Source organism: Pristiophorus japonicus, chromosome 16 (assembly GCF_044704955.1).
Source record: "Pristiophorus japonicus isolate sPriJap1 chromosome 16, sPriJap1.hap1, whole genome shotgun sequence".
Classification (NCBI taxonomy): domain Eukaryota; kingdom Metazoa; phylum Chordata; class Chondrichthyes; family Pristiophoridae; genus Pristiophorus; species Pristiophorus japonicus.
In genome coordinates, this window is record NC_091992.1 from 77,208,255 (window position 1) to 77,226,954 (window position 18,700).

General features: G+C 45.7%; 1 protein-coding gene across 1 annotated transcript in view; it reads left to right on the forward strand.

The window, feature by feature from the left end:
- srp68 (signal recognition particle 68) overlaps nt 1–18,700 on the forward strand; it is a 77,932-nt gene that overhangs the window by 29,238 nt on the left and 29,994 nt on the right. The window contains exon 9 of the mRNA XM_070857466.1: nt 16,192–16,290. Coding sequence (XP_070713567.1) covers nt 16,192–16,290 — 99 coding nt within the window. The remainder of the gene's footprint in view (nt 1–16,191; nt 16,291–18,700) is intronic.

Sequence of the window (18,700 nt, forward strand, 5' to 3'; positions counted from 1 at the left end):
ACACCATTCTTACTTGCAAATATATCACTGTTCCTTTGTCGTTGCTGAGTCAAAATCTGGAACCCCCACCCTAACAGCACTGTGAGTGTACACACGGACTGCAACGGTTCAAGAAGGTGGCTCACCACCACCTTCTCAAGGGCAATTAGGGATGGGCAATAAATGCCGGCCTTGTCAGTGATGCCCACATCCTGTGAATTAATTTTTTTTTCAATTATGTTATGTGTCAGCCAGGGCTCAGTGATGACACCCTTGACTCCAAGTCAGAAGGTTGTGGGTTCAAGTCCCAGCCCTGGGACCTGAGCCTATAGTCAAGGCTGACAATCCATTGTCGGAGGTGTTGTCTTTCAGATGAGATGTTAAACCAAGGCCCCGTCTACCCTCTCGGGTGGACGTAAAAGATCCCCTGCCACTATTTTGAAGAAGAGCAGGGGAGTTATCCCGGGTGTTCTAGAGAGCATTTATCCCTCAACCAACATCACAAAAAAAATGATCTGGTCATTATGACATTGCAATGTGTGGGACCTTACTGTGCTCAAATTAGCTGTCAGTTTTCCTACATTACAACAACGATTGCACAAAAGTACTTCATTATCTGTGGGGAGCTTTGGGACATCCTGAGGTTGTGAAAGGGACTATATTAATGCAAGGTACAGAATACTGTAGTGTATTGGGTATGTTACTGGACTAGTAATCCACTGTAGTGACTTCAAATCCCCATCCATGTCAGTTTGAGAATTTGAGTTCATTTAACAAAATCTCGGAATAAAAATCTGATATTTGTAAAATTGACCATGAAGTTGTCGGATTATCGTAAAAACCCAACCGGTTCACTGTGCTTTATGGAAAGAAACCTGACATCCTTACCCGGTCTGGCCTATGTGTCTCCAGTCCCATACCAATGTGCTTGACTCTTAATTGCCGTCTGAACTCAGTTGTATCACAACAGGACATCTCTGGAAGGGCAATAAGTGCTGGCCTTGTCAGCAAAGCCCACATCTGCAGAATGAATTTTTAAAATTCTTTAATTTCCTTTCGGCCTTGTCTCTTTCTTCGATGCCATAATTTGTTCAAATAAATTGATGTTGGAGCTAGTTGTAAATTTGATTGTGAAAAATATCTCGCTGTAATCGTGATCGTTTTATTCACAATTGCCTTTTTTGGGTGTCCAGGTTTTACCTCCTGAAGTGGAGGCATTTTAAAGTCACGGTCTGGTTGTTTTGCAGTGATGTTCAATGGAATCTGCAGTACTGTTTCCTGTCTTCGGAAGGTGCTGTTGCTCCTATAACACGCGCTCAGGCCTATTGTGCAAGACAGCAGCGGGATTGTAAAAAGTAGGGGAGCAGAGCAATAGGTTTGGGCTTTTAAAGCCTGTAAATTGAAGGGAGGGGATGGGAAAAGGAGATGGGCGAGCAGTTTTGAGGTAATGGAAGAAATGGTTTTAGATAGGACATGGGGTGTCTTAATTTGAATTGAGTGAGGTGGGAGGGAGGAGGAAACGCAGGTAGGAATGTGTATTTGGAGTAGAATGCAATTTGGAAAAACTTTCATGCTGGCAAAGGCACATATCGCCGTTCTTCTTTCATCGCTGGGTAAATATTTGGGAGCTCCCTACCTACCAGCACTGTGGGAGCACCATCACCTGTAGAGGTTGGAGATGGAAAGCCATCATCGCCTTTTCAAGGCAACTAGCAACGGGCAATAGATGCGGCCTTGCTGGTGCCGCTCACATTGTGAGAACTCATACATGAATGGTACCAGGGATGAAAGACTTCAGTTGCTTAGGGAGACTAGAGAAACTTTGACCGTTCTCCTTGGAGCAGAGATGGTTATCATCATCATTATAGGCAGTCTCTCAAAATCGAGGAAGACTTGCTTCCACTCTAAAAGTGAGTTCTCAGGTGACTGTGCAGTCTCTTGTCACAGGTGGGACAGATAGTCGTTGAAGGAAAGTGTGGGTGGGGGGGCCTGGTTTGCCGCACGCTCCTTCTGCTGCCAGCGCTTGTGTTCTGTACGCTCTCGGTGATGAGACTCGAGGTGCTCAGTGCCCTCCCGGATGCTCTTCGTCCACTTAGGGCGGTCTTTGGCCAGGGACTCCCAGGTGTCAGTGGGGATCAAGGAGGCTTTGAGGGTGTCCTTGAAACGTTTCCTCTGCCCACCTGGGGCTCACTTGCTGTGCAGGAGTTCCGAGTAGAGCTCTTGCTTTGGGAGTCTTGTGTCGGGCATGCGAACAATGTGGCCCGCCCAACGGTTAACAGAAGATTTAATAGAGGTGTTCAAAATCATGAAGTGTTTTGATAGAGTAAATAAAGAGAAATTGATCCCAGTAGCAGAAGGGTTTGTAACTGGATTTAAGGTAATTGGCAAAACAACCTGAGGAAACATGAAGGATGAGGAGAATTCTTTTTACACAGTGAATTATGATGATCTGAAATGCACTGCCTAAAGGGTGGTGGGAGCAGAGTCAACAATAACTTGCAAAATAGAATTGGATAAATACTTGGAAGTGAAAAATTTTGCAGCGCTATGGAGAAAGGGCAGGGGAATGGGACTAATTGGCTAGCTCTTTCAAAGAGACGGCACAGGCATGATGGGCCGAATGGCCTCCTGTGCTGTATATAACATAAGAACATAAGAAATAGGAGCAGGATTTGGCCATTTGGCTCCTTGAGCCTGCTCTGCCATTCAATAAGATCATGGCTGATCTGATCATGGCCTCAACTCCACTTCCCTGCCCACTCCCCATAACCCTTGGCTCCCTTATCATTCAAAAATCTATCTCCACCTTAAATATATTCAATGACCCAGCCTCCACAGCTCTCTGGATCAGAGAATTCCACAGATTCACAACCCTCTGAGAGAAGAAATTCCTCCTCATCTCCGTTATAAATGGGCGACCCCTTACTCTGAAACTCTGCCCCCTAGTTCTAGATTCCCCCACTAGGGGAAACATCCTCTCTGCATCTACCCTGTCAAGCCCCCTCAGAATCTTACACGTTTCAATAAGATCACCTCTCATTCTTCTAAACTCCAATGAGTATAGGCCCAACCTGTTCAACCTTTCTTCATAAGCCAACCCCTTCATCTCAGTAATCCAATGCTGAAATCCATGTAACCACAGCACGACGGACTGGTAATTGCAGCAACGTGTATAGGGATACCCGTCTGCCCAACTCCCCAGGCGGGGTAGTGAACCTGGTTGTGACCTATAGCTGTCAGTGGACCTGGTGTTTAATTGCCTGTCAGCTCGGTTTTGCTGTCGATGGCAAAATGCAGGCCGAACAAAGGCAGTGCTGAAATAAAACTGGTTTCTGTGTTGTTTTAAAAAGAGGGGAGCGGGCCGATGCCCTCTAACCCAGTAGGAGTTGGTATGACTGCGTTGCCCGGCTATGTTGTCTATCTACTTCACAATGCTGTAGGATGTGTAGAGGACAAAGGAATGTTGGTTAACATTTTTAAAAACGGTGGGGAAAACGACCAAAGTGCTGTTTAAAGTATTCTTTTCACCTTCTGTGGTTGCTTTTGCTGCCAGTCGTGGTAAGTCTCGCCTGGCCGCTTGAGAGAAATGGAGATGTATGTCTACACAAAGCCATCCAGGGATGTACTGCCAGGATAAGGGCACCCAGCCACAGAATGTGTAGAGTAAAAGAAACCTGGGAGTGCCATCTAATCTCTGGCTTTGAATGATCTCATGAGTCCACAAGTCTGAAACATGACCCATTTGTTCATGCTTCCTGGTGACTGCCACCTTTAATTCACTCCCTGCTACCGGTTATTCTATTTTGTGGTGTTATGGGGTTTTCTTATGCAACCTGTTGACATCTATGTGGGTAGGGAGCTCCTGACCAGTGCATGGCCATTCTGACTCAGTCCCCTCCCTCCCCACAACTAACTTACATTCCAGCAGTGACTATGCTTTAACAATAATTGGCTGTGAAGCACATTTAGAAATCCTGAGGATGTGAAAGATGTTATCTAAACACAACTTCTTCCTTCCAAAGCTCTCCTGACTCGAGCTGTGCCCACAACAAAAGCAACTATCTGTATCTGCTGGTGCCACCCTTCGCAGCACCAGTTTGCCATGGTCTGACTCTACCACTGCCATATGCCGAGGCACCGATATTGGCCGAGCCAAAATACGAAGGTGCCAAGCGAAGTTTTGGTCCTTCCTCACAGGGAGGAGCGCATTGAAGGGCATTCATCCCGTGGCTGCTTTCAGAGTATCGGAGGCCTGGGGGCAGGTCGCTAGATCACTAACCCCTACCCCACCCCACCCCTCCCCATGGCACTATTTCGAAGAAGAACAGTGGAGTTCTCCCCAGTGTCCTGGCCAATATTTATTCCTCAACCAAAACTTTAAAAACAGATGATCTGGTCATGATCACACTGCTGTTTGTGGGAGCTTGCTGTGCGGCAATTGGTTGTTGCGTTTCCCACATTACAACAGTGATTACACCCCAAAAGTACTTCATTGGCCGTAAAGCGCTTTGGGACGTCCTCAGGTTGTGAAAGACGCTATATAAATGCAAGTTCTTTCCTTTCTTACTATAATTTGGCAGAAACCAAAAGCCACTATACACTTCTCAACCAGACCATCACCAGTGCTTGTTAACGTAGAAGTACACAATAACTAGACGAACATGGTGCTCATGAATCATCAGTTACCAAGTCCATTATGTAAATGGGAGTTTTTAACAGCACCGTGCGTAGCTGATGATAACCAGAAACATCCCTCCGTTTACATTGACCATTCCTATATTTGTTGTTTATAAGTTTCTAGGTTCCTATGCTTTCTCGGGAGGGTTCCAGTGACTCATTGCAGTCCTAATGACACTCACATGAGGGTGTGGCGTGTTTGTGTGGCACCTATGCTGCAGTAATTGTAACATTGCTTGGAAACCCCCGTCTGAATATTCACTCTGAACACATTAAAAATGTGTCCTGAGTGCTATTATTACATGAATGCTGCTGAGGCTCCAAGTAGGTTAATGGTGTGGCCGTCCTCTCAATCGCCGCGGGAGTGACAGCTCTCAAACGCAAAGCCTGGACGAGAACGTGAAACCTTCCACTTTCGTTGCATTTTCCAGAGCAGACTACTGGCCTGTGAATGTGCACACTGCATCAAAAAGGAAGAACTGCACTTGTCTCTCACTTTCACAACCACGGGACATTTCAAAGCAATTCGCAGCCAATCAAGTACTTTTTGAAGTGTAGTCACTGTTGTAATGTAGGAAATGCGGCAGCCAATCTGCGCACAGCAAGCTCCCACAAACAGCACTCTGTTTTTGGTGGTGGTGGTGGTTGAGGCATAAGTATCGGCTAGGACACCAGATGAACTCGCCTGCCCTTCAGAATAGTGTGCGCAGGATCTTTTACCTGAGAGAGCAGACAGGTCCTCAGTTTAACAGAAGAATGAGAGGGGATCTCAGAAACATACAAAATTCTGATAGGGTTGGACAGGTTAGATGCAAGAAGAATGTTCCCAATGTTGGAGAGGTCCAAAACCAGGGGTCACAATCTAAGGATAAGGGGCAAGCCATTTAGGACCGAGATGAGGAGAAACTTCTTCACTCAGAGAATTGTGAACCTGTGGAATTCTCTACCACAGAAAGTTGTTGAGGCCAGTTCGTTAGATATATTCCAAAGGGAGTTCGATGTGGCCCTTACGGCTAAAGGGATCAAGTGGTATGGAGAGAAGGCAGGAATGGGGTACTGAAGTTGCATGATCAGCCATGATCTTATTGAATGGTGGTGCCGGCTCGAAAGGCCAAATGGCCTGCTCCTGCACCTATTCTCTATGTTTCTATGTCTCATCCAAAAGACGTATGTACCTCCAACAATGCAGCACACCCCCTCTACTGCAATGAAGTGTCAGCTGAGATTATGAGCGCAAGTCTTTGCAGTTTGTAAAATGGTGATTACTGCTCGCATTCGGGGCTCCCACTAATTGTGTTCCAGATCCCAGGGAAATGTGTTGTATTTTTATCCTCTTGTCCCCAAGCAATATGTATCCCACTTTCATGGAATACAGTTTTTTTTGTCATTTGTGAATTATTGGGTTAGCACAGTTGTGGGGTCTAAATCCTATGACATGGGGCTTCTCTCATTTTTCCTGTGTATCGTTTCTACCTGAGTGTAATCAGTGTAGGTGTTCTGATTTATAAACAGCACGCTTATATAGAAACTGTAAGAGACATGGGGCTGGATTTTACGCTGTTTTGTTTTCGGGGCGAAAACAGAGGCGGGGCAGGAAAGTTACCGGCCAGGAATAGTTTGTGCATTGGTAAGGAAGTTTGGGCATCTGGGCCCTGTGTCAGGGGGCGCAGCGCGACGGGAGGCATTGTACACTTTTCGTGGCGCAAGGATGGGAAACTCGTGTGCTAAACTGCCGGCCCGTGTGTGCTCCGAGAGAGGCCGGGGTCCGGGAGGGGGGAGACCTTTAAAAAAAAAAAAAAAAAATTACATGCCCAAAACATTGCCCACACCACCACAATACAAATCGTTGAAAAAATTAAACGAACAAACTCTCGCACTTACCTTTGGAGAACTTTACCTCCCTCTGGACTGCTTACCCAGGCGGTCATTGCCGGCGGACGGATCGGACAAAAGGCCAAAGTACTGCCGGTGTCGCAACCAGAGGCGTTTGCATACCCGGCGCAGCTCTTCTCGGCGGGGTGCAGGAGACCTGAACGGCGCCTTTCGTGCTGCTCCGGGGCGAAACCCGGAACACAAAGGACCGAAAAATCCAGCCCTTTGTGAACAAACCAGTCTTAATTAAAACCAAATAATGTAAACAAATACGATATCTCTAATTCGGTGTCAACTGTTGTCTGATAACATTCCTGTAAGCGCCTTAAGATGTTTTTACTATGTTAAAGGCACTATATAAATGCAAGTTGTTGTTGCTATGAAAGGAATGACAAAGTTGAACTGGGTAAACTTCAAATATTTGGTGACACAAAATTGAGGAAGTTAGAAGGAAGACGTGGACGTTTTCACCCAAAACTTTGGAAATAGTTACTGGGAGGCCATTGAAACTATCGAGCTATCACCCTAGAAGTTGCTGTTGTGATATTCATAACAAAATAAGAAATAGGAGCAGGAGTAGGCCATTTGGCCCCTCAAGCCTGCTCTTCCATTCAATAAGATCATGGCCTCAACGCCACTTCCCTGCCTGTTCCCCATACCCTTGACTTCATTATCGTTCAAAAATCTGTTATCTGCACCTTAAATATATTTAATGACCCAGCCTCCACAGCTCTCTTGGGCAGAGAATTCCAAAGACTCACGACTCTCTGAGAGAAGAAATTCCTCCTCATATCCGTTTTAAATGGACGGCCCCTTATTCTGAAACTATGCCCCCTGGTTCTAGATTCCCCCACGGGGAGGAAACATCCTCTCTGCATCTACCCTGTCAAGCCCCCTCAGAATCTTATATGTTTCAGTAAAGATCACACCTCATTCTTTTAAACTCCAATGGGTATAGTAGGCTCAACCTTTCTTCATAAGACAACCCCTTTATCTCAGGAATCAATCTAGTCAACCTTCTCTGAACTGCCTCCAATGCAAATATATCCCTCCTTATATACGGAGACCAGAACTGTATGCAGTACTCCAGGTGTGGTCTCACCAATACCCTGTACAGTTGTAGCAGGACTTCTGCTTTTATACTCCATCCCCCTTACAATAAAGGCCAACATTCCATTTGCCTTCCTGATTACTTGCTGTACCTGCATACTAACTTTTTGTGTTTCATGTACAAGGACCCCCTGATCCCTCTGTACCGCAGCATTTTGGAGTCTCTCTATTTAAATAATAACTCATTATTAATAATTTATGTCTGATTCAGCTTACGCATTCCTCTGTCTTATCTATTTTAATAGGCATAAATTTCAAAAAAAAATATTCTCAGGATATTGGGATTGCTGTCAAGGCTGGCATTTATTGCCCATCCCTAGTTACTCATCAGATGGCAAGTTGTTGTGGAACTTGTTACATCTATATTAAAGTAGTGGAAAATTAATCTTGTACAGTCAGCCGTGGCTCAGTGGGTAGCACTCTTGCCTCTGAGTCAAAAAGGTTGTGCGTTCAAGTCCCACTTCAGGGACTTGAGCACAAAATCAAGTGAGGAAGCGCTGCACTGTTGGAGGAGCCATCTTTTAAACCGAGGCCTTGTCTCCCCCCTCAGATGGACGTAAAAGATCCCACGACACTATTTTAAAGAAGAGCAGGGGAGTTATTCCCGGTGTTACGGAGAATATTTATCCCTCAGCCATCATCACTAAAACATATTATCTGTTCATTTTCATATTGCTGTTTGTGGGAGTTGCTGTGTGCAAATTGGCTGCTGCGTTTCCTACGTTACAACAGTGACAACACTTAGATAGAAACATAGAAAATAGGTGCAGGAGTAGGCCATTCGGTCCTTCTAGCCTGCACCGCCATTCAATGAGTTCATGGCTGAACATGCAACTTCAGTACCCCATTCCTGCTTTCTCACCATACCCCTTGATTCCCCTAGTAGTAAGGACTTCATCTAACTCCTTTTTGAATATATTTAGTGAATTGGCCTCAACAACTTTCTGTGGTAGAGAATTCCACAGGTTCACCACTCTCTGGGTGAAGAAATTCCTCCTCATCTCGGTCCTAAATGGCTTCCCCCTTATCCTTAGACTGTGTCCCCTGGTTCTGGACTTCCCCAACATTGGGAACATTCTTCCTGCATCTAACCTGTCTAACCCCGTCAGAATTTTAAACGTTTCTATGAGGTCCCCTCTCATTCTTCTGAACTCCAGTGAATACAAGCCCAGTTGATCCAGTCTTTCTTGATAGGTCAGTCCCGCCATCCCAGGAATCAGTCTGGTGAACCTTCGCTGCACTCCCTCAATAGCAAGAATGTCCTTCCTCAGGTTAGGAGACCAAAACTGTACACAATACTCCAGGTGTGGCCTCACCAAGGCCCTGTACAATTGTAGCAACACCTCCCTGCCCTTGTACTCAAATCCCCTCGCTATGAAGGCCAACATGCCATTTGCTTTCTTAACCGCCTGCTGTACCTGCATGCCAACCTTCAATGACTGATGTACCATGACACCCAGGTCTCTTTGCACCTCCCCTTTTCCTAATCTGTCACCATTCAGATAATAGTCTGTCTCTCTGTTTTTACCACCAAAGTGGATAACCTCACATTTATCCACATTATACTTCATCTGCCATGCATTTGCCCACTCACCTAACCTATCCAAGTCGCTCTGCAGCCTCATAGAATCCTCCTTGCAGCTCACACTGCCACCCAACTTAGTGTCATCCGCAAATTTGGAGATACTACATTTAATCCCCTCGTCTAAATCATTAATGTACAGTGTAAACAGCTGGGGCCCCAGCACAGAACCTTGCGGTACCCCACTAGTCACTGCCTGCCATTCTGAAAAGTCCCCATTTACTCCTACTCTTTGCTTCCTGTCTGACAACCAGTTCTCAATCCATGTCAGCACACTACCCCCAATCCCATGTGCTTTAACTTTGCACATTAATCTCTTGTGTGGGACCTTGTCGAAAGCCTTCTGAAAGTTCAAATATACCACATCAACTGGTTCTCCCTTGTCCACTCTACTGGAAACATCCTCAAAAAATTCCAGAAGATTTGTCAAGCATGATTTCCCTTTCACAAATCCATGCTGACTTGGACCCATCATTTTACCTCTTTCCAAATGCACTGCTATGACATCCTTAATAATTGATTCCATCATTTTACCCACTACCGATGTCAGGCTGACCGGTCTGTAATTCCCTGTTTTTTCTCTCCCTCCTTTTTTAAAAAGTGGGGTTACATTGGCTACCCTCCACTCCATAGGAACTGATCCAGAGTCAATGGAATGTTGGAAAATGACTGTCAATGCATCCACTATTTCCAAGGCCACCTCCTTAAGTACTCTGGGATGCAGTCCATCAGGCCCTGGGGATTTATCGGCCTTCAATCCCATCAATTTCCCCAACACAATTTCCCGACTAATAAGGATTTCCCTCAGTTCCTCCTCCTTACTAGACCCTCCGACCCCTTTTATATCCGTTGGTTGTAAAATGCCTTGGGATGTTGTGTGGCCGTGAAAGGCGCTATATAAATGCAAGTCTTCTAGTGACCGTTGGAAAGAATTTGCATTTCTTATAGTGATTCACGGCTGTCTTTAAAATACATTTGCTTGTTTCATAGGCAAACGTGGCAACCAGCTTTTGCACAGTAAAATCACACACAACAATGAGATGAAATGTCCAAGTAACCGGTGGTTTTTTTTTTGGAGGTGTTGTCTGGAACTGTTGGCGCTGACACTCCGATCTCCCCTGCTCATTGACTAAGTGGCCAAATATTACGTAACTTCCCTTTCCAATATAGTGACCTGTATTAAACTCATAGCTTCAGGTGGAGTCTGTTGACACAGTCCCATGTCTGTTCCCCTTCCACAGTCTTCTCACTTTGCACTTACTAGCATTAAATAAAATCTACCCAACTTCCCCATCTATCTCAATATTTCTGTATTTATTCCACATTTCATGTTTTTGTGTCTTTCCCCACCCCTCCTTCCCAGTTTCGTATCGTCAACAAACTTTGCTTTTGCCTCTGCTTCCAAATGATATACATACATTGTAAGCAGCGTCCTCACCACTGATCCCTGAAGCACCATGCCTAGCCCCCTCCTTCCATGTTGATGCAGCCCTGTGTACAGCTCAACTTATTTCCCTGGGATTCAGCCGATTTCACAAGACCTTTCCGTCCCTGCCCCACCCACCCACGCTGCCATTGTGTGCCATTCAACTTAGCTCCTGTGTGGTGCTGTGTCAAATGATTTAATAAAATTGAAATATATGGCATTCTCCCGAGTTCCTCTTGTCCATTAGGTCTGTTATGTAATTGAGGAAGCCCAGTGGATTAATTGGGCATGATCAATCTCGTTCTCGTAAAACCCCGCTGATTCTCTCATTGGTCCATATTTCTCCAATTGATTCATTATTTTCTCCTGCTGGGTGCCCTCTAATGTCTTCCTTGCTACAGACGCCAGGTTCACTCACCTGTACTTTCCAAGTTCACCTTTCCCTTTTTATGAATTGGTATTAAATGTGCCCTATCCAGCACTCAGACACCATTCCTGTTTGCATTGATTCCCAAGCTACGGTCATCGGGAATGATTGATTCATTTAGCTATTTCTTTAACTTCCCAATTCTGCAGTCCAACTGTGGTTTTCCTTCATCAACACAGAGCCAAGTCTTTTAGGATAATCTGCCATCCTTTGTAATGTTGATCAATATTTACTGTACAGGTGGGGATAAGCACCTGAGGTACAGGTGACTGGACCCAAGCTGAGCTGCAGTAGCTAACACCCTTCAGGCAAGTTCGTAACCAGTACAACAGGCTGTTCAGCATTCAGTCATAGTCCCAACATACCTTCTTTGGGTTGGGCGCTTGGCTGCTTACAAACCTGCTGAACTGTGCAGCCAACAATCCCACATCACAATAGCCCTTGCATGATTCCATTTTCCTTACACCTGACAATCAGTGGCTGCTATTATAAACAAATATTAAATGAATGGTAAAAGTGTTGTCATTGAGACAGTGTTCTATTGTGTAGAACGTAGCACATTCCTTGGTATTCAGTGCTGGCCATGAACTGGTAATTGAATTGCTGGAGGATTATATGATTCCATGGACTTTGGGATCCTTTACCGTGCTCAGTGACTCCACTGCATAAATGTAATATGTGCTCAAAACTGTAGCTTTTGCTTCTTTTGCTAAATTGTTTTGTGTTTGAAGATGACAACGGGAAGCAATTCTGAGAATCTGCTGTGGAGCCATTAACCATATGGGATACATCGACAGCAATTGCACTTATCTAGTACCTTTAATACAGGCAACTTTCGATTATCCGGGTCCCTCGGGGATTGGGCTATTCTGGGTAAACGATTTTTCCGTTAGGGTGAATCTACATTTTAAAGTTAAAACTTTAATGAATAAATACAATCGTTAGGGCGAGTTTACATTTATAAGTTAAAACCTTAATGAATCAATATAATCAGCTAACAAAAGATGGACATTACCAACATGCATGTACAGGTTCTGTAAAGTTCTGTCCCCTCAGTACATGAGGCATGTAGTGAAGTCAAGGTCACTGGACCTGCACCTTTATTTCACAGCTCTGGAATGCTGCACTTGTCTGAGACCTGTCCTTATATACCTGTCTCTTGCAAGTGCACCCCTGGTGGTAAGGTATGCTGGTGGTTACAGGTCATATCTTATTACAGTCATGTATAGCATTTTAGGATACAGTTATATATAATAATGTAAGATACATGACGGGTTCTGTGTCTGGAACCGCTGCCGGCCCTGCCCCCGTTCCCAATGTCAGCGGCGGCTGCGAGAGACAGCGGCTGCAGCAGCATGCGCACACACACACCAGGAAAGCAAGGGCAGAGGAGGGTGATTCTTACGGTGAGTGTGAGAGAGAATGTGCGAGTGTGAGAGAGAGAGTGAGTGTGTAAGAGGGAGAATGAGCAAATACAGATGAGCACAGTGTTTGGAAGGCAATTTTTCCAAATTATTTGGGGATGTCCTTTCACTTGTTAGCAACAGAATTTTAATCCCGTTACAATGGTTTTCCGTTGGATCCGTGTCCAGATAATCGAGGGTTGTCTGTCATGTAATAAAAACACCCCAAAGTGCTTCAGAGGTGGAAATAACAGAACATCAAGCAGTAGTGGGAGAAGGGGTAGGGATGACCCAAGTCAAGATTAAAGAGCTCGGCTTTAAGAAGCCTTTTTGAAGGAAGGAGGGTTTAGGGAGAGTGTTGACGAGTATAGGGCTGAAATAACTGGAGCAGGAGAGGTGTGCAAAGAAGGCCAGAGTTGGAACTGTATAGGGCACGTACTGGCTGAAGGAGGATGCAGAGATAAGGAATGCGGAGGGACTTGCAAATGAGGATAATGACTTTGAAATCAATCCTTTGACGATAGGAAACCTGTGAAGCTTGGCAAGGACTAAGGGAGTGAGCCTTTGTCCCACAGGGTAGCATGCGGGTGATAGAGTTTTGGATAAACTTAATTTGTGAAGGGCCAAACATGGTAGGCTGGCAAGTAGAGTATCGTTCGGAGTAATCGAGTCTGGAGGTGACAATGGCGTAGCTAAGAACATAAGAATTAGGAGCAGGAGTCGGCCATTCGGCCCCTTGAGCCTGCTCTGCCATTCAATGAGATCTTCTACCTCAACTCCATTTTCCTGCACTGTCCCCATATCTCTCGATTCTTTAATGTCCAAAAATCTTGATCTCTGTCTTGAATATATACAACGACTGAGCCTCCACAGCCCTCTGGACAAGAGAATTCTAAAGATCAACCTCTGAGTGAAGGAATTTCAGTCCTAAATGTCCGACCCCTTATTCTGAGACTGTGATCCCTGGTTCTCGACTTTCAGCCAGAGGAAACATCCTCCCTGCATTTACTCTGTCAAGCTCTGTCAGAATATTGTATGTTTCAATGAGATCACCTAAACTCTAGAGAATATCGGCCTAATCCTCATAGGACAGAGGCGATAGCAATATTGAGAATTAGAAGCGCGGAACCTGATAGAGTGGTATCGGTAAGCACTGGAAGTAGGTGATCAAAGGATTTGAAAAATTAGTGATGGCGAGTTCAGAACTGGGTATTGACCTCCCATTCATGACTTAAGAGATAGGGTAGTAGTTGGAGTTTTTGAACAGAGGATTGAGGGTTGGGTTTTTGAACAGAGAGGCGATAGAAATATTACGAATTAGGGGCGCAGAACCTGATGAGAGAGCTCCAGTGACGGTACGGAAAGCATTGGATTGAGTGATTAGATGTTTGAATCGTGCTTTCACCACCTCGGGACATCCCAAAGCACTTTACAGCCAATGAAGTTATTTTGAAGTGTGGTCATTGTTGTAATGTAGGAAACGTGGCAGCCAATTTGCGCACAGCAAGGTCCCACAAACAGCAATATGATAAATAACCAGATTATCTGTTTTTCAGTGTTGGTTGAAAAATAAATATTGACCGGGACACTGGGAGAACATCCCTGCTCTTCAAAATAGTGCCTAGGATCTTTTGCATCCACCGGAGAGGGTAGACGGGGCCTTGGTTTAACAACTAATTCGAAAGCCGGCACCTCCGACAGTGCAGCTCTCCCTCGGTACTGTACTGGAGTGTCAGCCTGGATTTTGTGCTCAAGTCCCCGGACTGGGATTCAAACCCAAAACCTCCTTTCTGACTCAGGCGAGAGTGCCATCACTGAGCCGTGGTCAAGACCGAGCACAATGCTGGATTTCTCCACACGTGGGCGTGATCAAAAGTTAGAATAGGCTACCAAGAAGGGTGGTTGAAGCTAGGAGGCTGGCTCATTGAAGATGGAAGGGTTGGTGTTCTGGGAGAATGAGATGAATTGAGCTGAAGTGCTTTCATCTGAACCTAATCATGCAATCGGGCTGGTATCTTGTGATGTTCTGGGGCCAGGATCCTGCAGGAAGACGATGGTGTAAATAGTGACTGATTGTTTTCACTGGTCAGCGAGATGATAAGAGCAAAAAAAAGAATGAAAGGGATGGCTAGAATGTGAAATTCTCCCCCTCAAGCTGTTGCTGAATCAAAGTCCAATAATTTATTTTAAAGGGAGTTAGATGATTGCATGAAAAAGTGGAATATTAAAGGGAGGGGAGTGAGCGGGATTAGATGTGGTGGTTCATGGAGAAAGACTTTGACACAGCCTTGTTGGGCTGAATGGCCAGTTTCAGTGCCAGAGCATTCTAGAATTCAATAATTGTAGCCACAGTTTCACTGCCTGAGATCACCCTCACGTGTTGAGGGGTCCATAACCAAGATCTGTAGCGAGCTGGGCCCAGCAACACACAGTCTCCTATGGTTGCTCCGGTTTCTATCTGACACACTGGGACAAACTCCAGATGCTGGGACCTTTCTCTTTAAATTTTCTCTCCTCCTCCTGTCTTTTTGACTCATTTGCACCAGTGCCGGCTGATCTTGCTGCTTTTCCCCAAGTGCTCATCTGTGCACAGCATTGGGCAGTGTGTATCAGCACACTAGTCAACTGGGTGTAGTGGAAACTTTACCCCTTCGTCTGTCGTGCATGTGGGAGTGACTATTGCATATAAATAGAACACGAGAAATGGGAGCAGTAGGCCATTTGGCCCCTTGAGCCTGCTCCGCCATTCAGTAAGATCATGGCTGGTCTGATCTTGGCCCCAACTCCTTTTCCCTGCCCGCTCCCATAACTTTGACTCACCTGTTGTTCAAAAATCTGTGTATCTCTACCTTAAATATATTCAATTCTCTACCTCTACAGCTGTCTGGAGTGGAGAATTCCAAAGATCCCTCTGAGAGAAGGAATTCCTCCTCCATCTTTGTTTTAAATGGGCGACCCCTTATTCTGAAACTATGGCCCCTAGTTCTAGGTGGCCCCTAGTTTTAGGTTCTCCCACAAGTGGAAATATCCTCTCTGCATCTACCCTGTCAAGCCCCCTCAGAATCTTTTAAGTTTCGATAAGATCACCTCTCATTCTTCTAAGCTCCAATGAGTATCAGCCCAACCTGCTCAACCTTTCTTCATAAGACAACCCCTTCATCTCAGGAATCAACCAAGTGAACCTTCTCTGCCTCCAATGCAAGTACAGGTTGAACCTCCCTTATCCACAACTCCCTTATCCAGAACCACCTCTCATCCAGAACCACTCCCGGCCACCGGGTGGCGCATGCGCAGAACTCCAACAGGAACAAATTGAAGTCCTTCCTTGCTGCCAACTCCCGTAATCGCTGGCCTGACCCCGCGATCCACCATGTCTCCGCACCCCCCCTCACCCCCTGCCCCACGATCTCTCTGCTGCACTCCCAGCCCCAAGCCAGCCAGCCCCGATATCCCCTTGCTCAGTACCTGTACCATCCAATTTAACGCGACCACACTCGTCCAGAAAAATCCCTTATCCAGAACATGCCAGGTCCCAAGGGTTCCGGATAAGGGAGGTTCAACATGTATATCCCTCCTTAAATCAGGTTATAAAAAATGAGAGAACCCTTTCTCCTTGAGCGCAACCAAGTATAAATTAAGGTCCATTTGTGTGGTTCGGCACAGTACCTGGAGGTGGCTGCGATGTGTTCTGACTGTTGAATGGTTTGTGTTGCAGACTACAACTGACGAGGCCAAGGAGCGACTATACGAGAGTCTATTGAGTGAGTGCCGTGATGCCATCCAGGCAGTCCGCGAGGAGCTGAGGGTGGATCCGGTAAGTGCGAGAGTGAAGCTATAGGCGAAACGTAGTACTGACCACACTTGATCAGCTCCGCTGGGCAGGCCACATTGATCGCATGCCAGACACGAGACTCCCAAAGCAAGCGCTCTACTCTGAACTCCTTCACGGCAAATGAGCCAAAGGTGGGCAGAGGAACCCTCAAAGCCTCCCTGATAAAGTGCAACACCCCACTGACACCTGGGAGTCCCTGGCCAAAGACCACCCTAAGTGGAGGAAGAGCATCCGGGAGGGCGCTGAGCACCTCGAGTCTCGTCGCCGAGAGCATGCAGAAATCAAGCGCAGACAGCGGAAGGAGCGTGCGGCAAATCAGGCTCCCTGCCCACCCTTTCCCTCAACGACTATCTGACCCACCTGTGACAGGGACTGTGGCTGCTCAGCATCTCAGCCACCTAAGGACTCATTTTAAGAGTGGAAGCAAGTCTTCCTCGATTCCGAGGGACTGCGTATGATGATGAGTCCACGAGGAGCTGAGGGTGGATCCGGTAAGTGCGAGATTGAAGCTGTCGGCGCAACGTAGTAAGAGCAGCTTTTGAGAGTTTCCTGCGATAGCTTTCAGCTGTGACATAGGAACATTAGGCCATTCAGCCCCTCAAGTCTGTTCCGCTGTCCAATTGAATCATGGCTGCTCTGCATCTCAACTCCATTTTTCCGTCTTTGCTCCATATCACTTGACACCCTTACCTAACAAAGATCTATCAATCTCTGTCTTGAAGGCTCCAGTTGACACCCCCAACATCCACAGACTTTTGGGGCAGAGAGTTCTAAATTTCTACGACCCTTTGTTTGGAAGAAGTGCTTCCTGATTTAGCTCCTGAATGGCGTAGCTCTATTTGTAAGATTAGAATCATTGAATGGTTACAGCGTGGCAGAAGGCCGTTTGACCCGTCAAGCCCATGTCAACTCTCAGCTAGTCCCACTCCCCTGCTCTTTCCCCGTAGCCTTGCAGATTTTTTTTTTTCTTTAGATACTTATCCAACTCCCTTTTGAAAGATAAAATTGAGTATGCCTTCCACCACCATTTCAGGCATGCATTACAGATCTTAACCACTTGCTGCGTAAAAAAGTTTTTTCTTACATCGCCTTTGGTTCTTTTGCCAATCACCTTACATCTGTGACCTCTGGTTCTCGACCCTTCTGCCAATAATTTTGAACACCCCTAACAAATCTCTCCACCTTCTCTGCTCCAAGGAGAACAATCCCAGCTTCTCCAGTCTATCAACGTAACTGAAGCCCCTCATTCCTGGAATAATTCTCGTAAATCTTTTCTGCACCCTCTCTAAGACCTTCACATCCTTCCTAAAGTGCAGTGCCCAGAATTGGACACAATACTCCAGTTGGGGCCGAACCAGTGCTTTATGCAGATTCATCATAATTTCCACACTTTTATACTCTGTACCTCTATTTATGAAGCCCCGGGTCCCGTAAGCCTTTTTAACTGATTTCTCAACCGACCCTGCCACCTTCAATGATTTATGCACACATACCCCCAGGTCTCTTTGTTCATGCACTCCCTTTAGGATTGCACCATTTAGTTTATATGTCCTCTCCTCAGTCTTTCTACCAAAATGCATCACTTTTCTGCGTTAAATTTCATCTGCCACGTGTTTGCCCATTCCACCAGCCTGTCTATGTCCTCTTGATGTCTATCACTATCCTCCTCACTGTTCACTATACTTCCAAATTTTGTGTCATCTTAAAATTTTGAAATTGTGCCCTGTACATCCAAGTCATTAATGTATATCAAGAAAAGCAGTGGTCCCAGAACCGACCCCTGGGGAACACCATTGTATACCTTCCTCCAGTCCGAAAAACAACCCTTCACCACTACTCTCTGTTTCCTGTCACTTCGCCAATTCCATATCCATGCTGCCACTGTCCCTTTTATTCCATGGGCTTCAATTTTGCTGGTAAGCCTATTATGTGGCACTTTGTCGAAGGCCATTTGGAAATTCATGTACACTGCATCAACCGCATTACCCTCATCAACCCTCTCAGTTATTTCATAAAAAAACTCGATCAAGTTGGTTAAACACGATTTGCCTTTAACAAATCCGTGCTGGCTTTCGTTAATTAATCCACCCCTATCCAAGTGACTGTTAATTTTGTCCCTGATTACTGTTTCTAAAAGCTTCCCTATTACCGAGGTTAAACTGACTGCTCTGTAGTTGCTGGGTTTATCTTTACACCCTTTTTTGAACAATGGTGTAACATTTGCAATTCTCCAGTCCTCTGGCACCACTATCTATGGAGGCTTGGAATATTATGGCCAGTACCTCCACAATTCCCGCCCTCAATTCTCTCAGCATCCAAGGAAGCATCCCATCTGCTCCTGGTGATTTATCTACCTTAAGTAAGCCAGCCTTTCTAATACCTTTATCAATTT